Source organism: Brassica napus, chromosome C4 (assembly GCF_020379485.1).
Source record: "Brassica napus cultivar Da-Ae chromosome C4, Da-Ae, whole genome shotgun sequence".
NCBI classification, from domain to species: Eukaryota; Viridiplantae; Streptophyta; class Magnoliopsida; order Brassicales; family Brassicaceae; genus Brassica; species Brassica napus.
Genome location: NC_063447.1, coordinates 20,869,413 through 20,878,582, shown reverse-complemented (window position 1 = coordinate 20,878,582; position 9,170 = coordinate 20,869,413). Strand labels below are relative to the sequence as shown.

Below are 9,170 nucleotides of genomic sequence, written 5' to 3'. Positions count from 1 at the left end.
AGCTGGTAATGTCACCGAGGAAGACATGCGACTGCTCTGCCCGGCTATCCGCCCATACGCCCCACCTGGAGCGTTGCCCCTTCCAAGCACCGACATCTATGCTACCTTCAGGATGGTCAGCTTCTTCGTGAATCGTCTCGAGCACTACAGAGACTGGGCATGGTACACCACTGATTCTCACCCAAAGGTTGGGATAGGCGGGATGATCACACCACTGCTCCAATTTTTGAATGTTCCCTTGGGAAAGGACGCAGCAGGGCCTAAGTTCATCGATGGCACTTACTTGAGGATTTCCACCTATTTCAGTGGGATGTATGGGAAGGACTACGTCTACCACTACTACTTGCAGGGCAAGCCGGTCAAAGTGGTTCTTCCAAACCAGAACCTGACAAGCTTAGAGAGACCTGGAGCTATCAGCTTCAACATATCCCAGGAAGACTTTCTTGGAGAACACGGGTCTCTCGGTCCCATTGCTCCACCAAGGAAAAGGAGTGTTCCGACGAGACATTACGAACCTCCTAGGGAAGCATCTGTACCCGTCTATGGACCTCTGCGCTACTACTTCAAGCCACATGATGGGGTTCTTCCTCCTAGTGCGCTTTGTGACGCTCATGAGCATATTGGTCGACTTCAGAGATGGAACAAGGCACAAGACAGGATAATAGAAAAGCTGAAGGACAAGTGAAAAGGCGCTGAGCAAGACGGTGAAGAAGCAAGCAAAGACTTCAGCCAAGTTCATGAAGAAAGTGGCCGATGTCTTGACCAGAGGAGGCATAGCTGGATGTAGCTCAGCGGACTTTGCCTTCGCGAACACATCAGTACCCCAGCCCCCACCTCAGCCTATTTTAATCTTGGTTTCCCCCTCACTGATAGACAGCTCCAGCGAACATGGAGGAACCCACCCATTCAACCCTCCACCTCAGGAAACAAGTCTCCATCCCTAGCCTCTTCAGATAGTGAGGTTGAGATTGACGAGGTTCAGAGCCAACAATAGTATGGAGACTACAGCTCAGCACCTGGGGGTTACTACACCACGTTCCCACCGGACGACAATGATGCTAAGGCCTCTGCCCCTACTCACTATCCTTGAAGGTACTTCACTATTTTCCCTTGTATATACCATCTCATTTTTGCATATTAGTTTTCTCTTGTGAGTATCTCCCTCTACTTGACAACACAGAGACTGTGTAACTTAAGTTTGGGGGGAGGTACCAAGTATTTGATCATGTTTGCTTTGATGAATTTGCATTGAGTCTTGAACACATACCTTTTTGCATAAAAAAAACATATAGATTGCATCACTTGCATTTTTAGGAGAGTCTAGAGCATATAAGTTGCATTCACTTGCATTGGGAGCAATGATTTAAGATGCCTTGTAAAGAACACTATCTCACACTCGAGTAGCTATTGCATCTCTCAAAAAGCCTTGTATGTTTCGAGCCTTCAAAACTCTTCCTGAATCTCATTAGTTGCTGAAACTCAATCTTTGAAGCCAACTACAACCTTATTTGAACTGAACGAACTTAATGCTTCTTGCTTATGGTCCCTTGTGTACTGAGTCATGGATATACACACTTGAGTTGTCACATCATTTATGCCAATCTTTTTGACAAACTCGAGTGGTACACCACTCCCAAAACCCTTTCCTCCTTTTAAGCTTTCATTGTTTGATGAGTGAGGCCTTTTTCGGAAAGTCTTACATGTGCAAAATGTTGAGAGTATCGGGAACGACAATGCTTGATCTTCATTCTTGCTAGATTAGGCACTCTATTGTCTAGCTATAGGTGGGGGTGAGTATTGTGATTATGATTTGGAAGCATGAAAAGTTCGAAGGAAAAGAATAGACTTTTTGTGTTTAAATGGATAATCTTATTGGAATTAGTAGATAAACATCTAGCTCGAGTTTATGAAAAGTCTTGGCCCCCGAAAAAAAAAAGAGAAGAAAAATATAAGAAAAGAAGAAAAAAAAAAAGATAGAAAGAAAAGAGGCTAGCAAAGTTGTTAGGAGCTAAGATTGTTTTGAAGTTGAGGAAAATCCTTTATAGATTTCAAAGAAAAAGAGTTTTATGTGCAAAGTGTTATTGGGTTCTTTTGGTGAGAGATGTGAGTTGGGTTTGACATTGGGAAGTGATTGTGTAACTTGTATGTTTGAGAAAAGGATAGAACAATGGAGATTGAGCATTGTATGCATGAGTTGGTCCCTTTCTTAGATATATTATGTGCAATGTCAAGGCTACTTGTTTCGAGAGTAAACTACCTTAAAGATCATATATCTTGAACCTCTTGACTCACTTGAATAAAAAGTCTTCCCTTACCCAACCAAATGATTTGGACCAATTGACCATTTGCAAGAATTCACCTGATGTTTTATGCTTAATGAATGTGAGAGTTGGTTGATTTGAATGTGTGGATGCTTGATGATGAGTGTAAGGGCAAAAGGAGTTGAGATAGGCCTAGAGAAGCTAGAGTGTAATAAGAGAGTGTGCTCATGTTGGATTAGATGTTGAATTGAGTGCTAGTTGTGTTTCTTTTGGCTATGAGCTCCCACCTTCAACCCTCTCTCCTTATGAGTTCTAGAAAGTTCACTTGTGGACAAGTAAAAGAACAAGTTAGGGGGAGTTGATATCTTGCATATTTCCATTGTTTTATTCATTCACCCATGTGCATTTTGATCATATAGACTAGGATTTAGCCATGTTTAGGTTGCATTTTGCATACATGAGTCTTTATCAGGTATTGGAATACCACATGGAGTTTTTGGAGAAATTTGGGTGCATTTGGAGCTCAAAAGAGGTGATAAAGGTGATCATTGGACGAGTAGTGCATGGGAGCGACCTCACCGGAGCGACACCGTGAAGTCGCTGTGATACCCTTTCAGAGCGACTTGGCCAGAGCGACACCCCGATGTCGCTCGCGTTTTCATCGCTCAGAGGCACGAGAGCGACCTTACCAGAGCGACGCGGAGAAGTCGCTCGCGTTTTCATCGCTCGGAGACACGAGAGCGACCCGGAGCGACGTCTCGCAGAGACCCCTCCAGGTCGCTCCCGAAGCCTGGAGCGACCTCTCGGAGCGACTACAGGAGGTCGATGTGCGCCTTTTGTTTGCTCGACTTCATGTTTACTCAAGGGCCTTTTGGTCATTTCATAATGCACGTTTTTACTTTCTAAACCTAAGTTTAAGTATCTTTTGTAAGCCATTAGAGGCAGATTATCTTTAATCAAAAGAAAACCACCAAAAACCTTTGGAAAGTTCCTCTCTTGATTGAATTGATCATTTTGTTATTGCAATTATGTTGTTTTCATATCTATTATCTGTATTTCTCTACATGATTAATCTGAAATCCAATATGGGTTTAAGAGGAATCATGAAGAGTAGTGAGTAATCCATTCTTGAATTCATGGGTTAGGGAGATTAAGGGTGATTAGGCTAGATCTAGGATGTTATAGTGTAGATCCTTCTTATTCCTTGCTAGTAGAGTATTCATAATGCATCTTCTGAGTTGGCCTCTCAAAAGTTGATCCGCAGGGTTTGGCTTGCTTTTGGGACGAGCGTCCTTGCTAGAGGGTTCCTCCTTCTTTTGCAGGGTTCTGCCTTTTTCTTGGGTCTAGGGACCGCAATCAAGACTCATTTCATGCCCCGGCCCTTAGTGTTCGGGACCACTGTCTCCTATTGATGAAGGTTTTCAGCACTTCCATGAAATGTGTAGTCACATTCATCCATTGGAGCGACCAGGTTCGGAGGTCTCCTGCCTGGCTAAGTGTCTCCATCCTGCGTCTGCGAGGCGCCCTTTGCTCCAGATCTGCCCGATGTACCCTCTGAGGAGGTCTCCTTGGAGTACTCGTGCCCCACTTGTTTATCCGCGAGACCACTGGCTGATATCTGCGAGGACCAGGTCTTGCGAGCAGATGCAACTTCGAAGGGCTTCGGAGGAGACCATGCAGAGCGGTCGAAATAGGTTCTCTGGGGATCCCTCGGGTTCTTGGAATGATTCAGGGTCCGCTTTCTCCGGAACGACCCCCAATTACCTGTGTCATTGACCTCTGATCCCTGGGTTCGCGGGGTCCGAGGTCTTCTCTGTAATTTCTATAAGACCTTGGTCTTCCCCTTCAGGGTGGTCTGGTAGCAGGATTGGGAGTTCTCCTGGTCTCCCCTAATTATTATGATGCCCCCGGGTGTAGGGAACTTCACCATCTGATGAAGGGTTGAAGGGACTGCTCCCATGTCATGAATCCAGGGTCGTCCCAAGATCATGTTATATGTCGATTGGCAATCTTTGACTAGGAATTTGGTAGACATGTTGACCCCTTCAGCGTATACTGGGAGGATAACCTCTCCGGCGGTTTGCTTGACCTCGCCGCTGAACCCGATGAGTGGGGTTACCTTGCGCGTCAGGGGGCTCTCCTCCAGCCCTAGATCTTGGTACGCCGTCTGGAAGATAATGTTGCTGGAGCTGTTGTTGTCTACTAGTATTCTTTTCACCAAGCAGTTTGCTACGGTGAGAGAGAAAACTAGAGCATCATGGTGGGGAGTTAGGATCTTCTCTTGCTCCTTAGTTGTGAAGCTTATCTCGTCGGTTCCTAGAAGTAGGCGCTTCGGTTGGGTCGTTTTCAGACCATGCTTAGCGTTACAGGTGCTTTTCTTTGCGGCTGTGTGGCTTTCTCCGCTTACTTCTGAGCCTCCGGATATGACATGGATCACCCGATCTTGGCGAGGTGGTGAGGCTGGTGCAGCTCCTTTGGATTTCCCTGCTGTCTCTTTGCTGAGGTGGGCATTGGCTTTCTCTGAGAGGAATTCTCGGAGATGCCCCTTTTGGAGTAGTTCGTTGACCTCGATCCTCAGGGCGATGCAGTCTTCAGTTTTGTGGCCATGATCGCGATGGAAGTCGCACCAAAGTTCCGGGTTCCGCAACGAGTCAGGTGCTTTCATCTTTGGAGGCCACTTAACCTGTTGGCCCATCTGTCTCAGTGCGTTGACTAGCTCTGGTGTTGATATTGAGAGATGGGATATATCGGGCCAGGTAGATACCGACATCCCTTCTTCCTTCTCTTGCGGCCGGTACTGGAACTTGCCCCTGTTTCTACTACCAGAGTCCTTGGATCCCCTTTGGGAGGATCCTTCATCTCGGTCTCCTCGATCTGATCGGGCTGACCTTTGGTCCTGCTTTGGCTAAGCCTTGGCGTGGCTAGCAACATCTTCCTCCTACTTCACCTGCGCCCAGGCTCGGGACAACACATCTTCCATGGTCTTGCAAGGATACATGGTTAGCTCTTTGTATAGCCCCCCATCTAGAAGTAGACCTCTCTTGAAGGCAGAGATCACAGTAGGGAAGCTGTATTCGGGGACCGCCACTTTCTATTGGTTGAAGCGGACTATGTAGTCTCGCAAGGGTTCCACTCGATGCTGGAGGATCTCGTAGAGACCATCTGAAGTCTTCTCCAGGCTCCTACTGCTTGCGAATTGCTCCACGAATTTGTCGCTCAGGCCTGCGAAGGAAGATATGGCCCTGGTAGGGAGATTGATGTACCATTGCAAGGCAGGTCCGATCAGAGTGGAACCGAACCCTTTGCACATCGTGGCTTCGCGGGACTCCTTAGGGAGTGCAACCGCCAACATCCTTTGCTTGTACTGCGCGATGTGATCGTCGGGATCGCCAGTACCGTCATACATCTTGATGTTGGGGAAGGAGAACTTTCTAGGCTTCTCAACCGAGGCAATCTCTTCCGCAAAAGGGGTATCCGTGTAGGAATCAGGGTTGCTCCTTCGGATTGGGGGAGCTACTCCTAGTAGGCGTTTTACCATGAATTGCATTGCATCAAATCTCCTAGAGAACATATGCTCTAGGTAGGCGGTTATGGAGGATTCGGTTGCTGCTTTCTCGGGTTCTTCCTTCCTGGGTTCTGGCTCGGAATCACTCTCCTCCAGATCATGGATTTGAGGATTCTCGGTCCCTTCCCGTGTTGCCCCAACTACCCCAGATGCAGGAGGTGTGTCGTTGGTACCTTCTCCGGTGCTGGGCGTGTTCAGATTTCCCATAGGTCGAACCCGGGTGTTGAAGCGACACTTCTTGTTACCTGCCACGTTGAGGGTTTGATTCTGGTCCTGGAGGGCAGTGTTCTCTGACTGTAGCTGGCTGAGCTTCTCAGCGCTTAGCTCCAACTGCTTGGAGTGTTCGTCAAGTTTTTCCTTCAGGCTCTGGACTTCCGAAGAGAGGTTGGAATTTTCACCGGTAGTTCCTTGAGTTCGGTGTATGTCGGTGATTTGGCCTTGAAAGCTGTCTATTTGCTTTTGAAGCTCAGCTGTTGTTTGAGAAGCTTCAGGTGATTCGCCGTCGTGCTCACCCACCGTCATCGTCACGTAGTTAGATTACTCCCGTTCTTCTAGCGCCAAAATGTTAGGGGATTTTTGTGTAGGCTCTTTGTGAGTACTACGGAACGATGGACAAGCTGGTAAACCCTATGAGTTTATATGTATTTCGTAAGGATTTGAGAGAATAATGAGAATATGGGCTTGAAGAGACGTATTATTGATCAGACAAACAAGAACAAGAGAGGTTACAATGATCTTTGAATAAACCCTAGTTCTAATCGTCTAATTCTAGTTTCTAAGCCTTGGAGAAGTCGATCCCTTGCTTTAAGGTTTTAGTAGCTCTTATATAGTCGTCTAGGAGTCGGTTTCATTAGGTTAAACTCTTCCATATTCGGAAATATGGAAGGTTTTCCTTGTCGGCAGTTTTCCATTTCTTGGAAGGGAGCTCGGTTCCAGGGACCGAGCTCGGGGTTCCTTCTAGCGGGGACCCGGAGCATTTCCTTATCGGGGACCCGAGGGTCTGGGTCCTGCCTGGAGGCTGGAGGAAATGATACCGGGGTATTTTTCCCCAACACCTGGAGGAGAGTCGATTTCCCCGAGATGACATGGATCTAATGGATATTCCCAGGCTTGTGGCTTGTTTAGGTCGATTGATGTAGGAAGATTCAGGATCCTGGCCTTGCATGTCGATGCATGGCAAGACTCGTAGGTTTGGCTGGTGAAGATCACTTGTATATGTTGAAATCTGTTGTAGGTGATCTGTTGCCCCGCTCGGAAGTAGGAATTCTTGATCTCGGATTCACATTGTAGTGATAAGCGAGATCTTCCTGGCGCATGACCTCGGTGGCACATATCCACATATTTCCTGGATTCGAATGGCACCTGACTGGGGCAAGAAAACGAATTATTGATTTACTTCTTGCTTATGTGCCCCTATGATTGGATATCGGCTGGAGAATGATCTTCTGAAGAACATACGCCCTGACTCTAGAATGGAGAAGTTCTGTATTAGGTAGTAGTCGAGTGAAGACCGTGATTTTTCTCATTCCTTCTTCGGGAGGAACGAGACCCTTTGTTGAGGCGTGGAGGCCGATTCTTTGTCGTACTATCCTGAGGTATCGACGTACATCGTGTAGGAACTCGTAGTCCCTGATGATTCTGCTCTGGAATCTAAGGCTCTTAAGGGCTTCATGTTCTGATCATGTTGGACCTGTAGATTTATCCATGGGAACCTAGAGGTTTCGAGGAATTATGCTCTGACACGAAAGGATTTATAGATATTGCACCCGGAGGTGAATTTTGTTTTGGAGTCACGAACCCAGAGTCTTTATTGAATACAACATTGCACTCTGTCCTCCGGAGATGGACCACTCTCGATGTCGATTGAATGTGGGCTGTTTGTTGAGATCGCGCCCATTGCTTTTGTGGACCCGTTCGAAATGCCTTCAAGATCTATAGGACAGCTTCGTGGTAATAGAAATTTTGTGGGATGCGTGGTCCTGAAGATTATCGGGAATATCGTCCTGAAGCCCAGAGTTTCTTAGATGTAACCTCCTGAAATATGGAGGTCGTGGGATTCACCCTCTTGGAGACCGGAAGTCCTGGCATATATCCTACTAAACCCGGAGGCGGTATCCTCTTTAAATCCGGCGGTTACAGGGGAAGCAACAATACTTATTCGTCCTTGAGCTTTGATAGCAAGGGCTGACACAATCTTATATGGCCCGAGTCGAAATTGACCCGAAGGAAGGAATGGACCGGTTCTGGAGCCGGACCCGTTGTTTGGATAGCAGGTGTTGACATGGCTAAGAATGCTTCTTCGCGTGGATTAGCGTCTTCTACTGCATACTAGGACGTAGTTAATCCATTTTTGGTGTTGATCTTCCATACATATTGCTTTACTCCTATTCCTTGGATCTCATCCTTTTGTAGATGTTGTTTAGTGACTTCTTCTGGCTGCTCTCTGCTCCCACTTGGGTGAGCCACTCTCAGCGTTTTATGATGTTATTTAATGATGCGTCCAAGCTGTTCTCTGCCCCCGCTTGGGCGAGCCACTCCAAGCGTTTTCTGAACGTCACTCGATGACATGTTTTGACTAGTTACTATTGTTTATTTCTATCTCTTAAGTATGCACCAATGATGATTATTGCTATGCGTGGGTAAAATACTTGTTTCTTAAAAATGTTGTATTAGTGACTTAAGTATCATTATTGTTATATGCATCAATGATGTTTTTTGCTATGAGTGAGTAGAATGGTTAAAATGATTCTTAATATGTTGTATCAATGACTTAAGTATTGTTATATGCATCAGTGATGTTTTTTGCTATGAGTGGATTATTGTGGAATACGAACATATTTACCAAATTTTTTATTAATATCTCTTCAAATTTACAAAAAAAAAAAAAATCACAACTAAAGGAGTACACATGCAAATAAAAAAACAGATCAGAAACAAAACTATTATTGATCCTTCCTCTACAAAGACAAGCTTGGACTCCACTTGATATGTAAGAAGACTCCGTCAGGAAGTCTTCTAGCACATTATATTTTAGAAGACTTTGGAAGACTTATGGGAAGTCTTCTCAGAAGTCTTTTAAAATATAATGTGCTAGAAGACTTCTAGCGCATTATATTATAGAAGACTTCCCATAAATCTTCCAAAGTCTGCTCCAGATTTGAAAATCCTGCATATCAAAAAATGTTCAAATGGCTTAAAAACAGAGAAAACGAGTGGAAGATTATATAGATATTCTTTTATAGAACACACAAAGTACATATCCAAGTGGAAGATTAGAACCATCTGGTTAAAAACTTGCAACAAAAAGATAGATTAGTGAGAAATACATGAGATAAAAAAAGAAA

General features: G+C 45.5%; 1 protein-coding gene across 1 annotated transcript; it reads right to left on the bottom strand.

The window, feature by feature from the left end:
- Positions 1–4,083: 4,083 nt before the first annotated feature.
- LOC111205653 lies at positions 4,084–5,031 on the bottom strand. The gene has a single exon (XM_022701797.2). The coding sequence runs from the start codon at positions 5,029–5,031 to the stop codon at positions 4,084–4,086; it is 948 nt and encodes a 315-aa protein (XP_022557518.2).
- Positions 5,032–9,170: the final 4,139 nt, after the last annotated feature.

What these genes read in the sequence shown, in the direction of transcription:
- LOC111205653 (XM_022701797.2), bottom strand. Translation starts at nt 5,031, where the DNA reads ATGTCGGTATCTACCTGGCCCGATATATCCCATCTCTCAATATCAACA.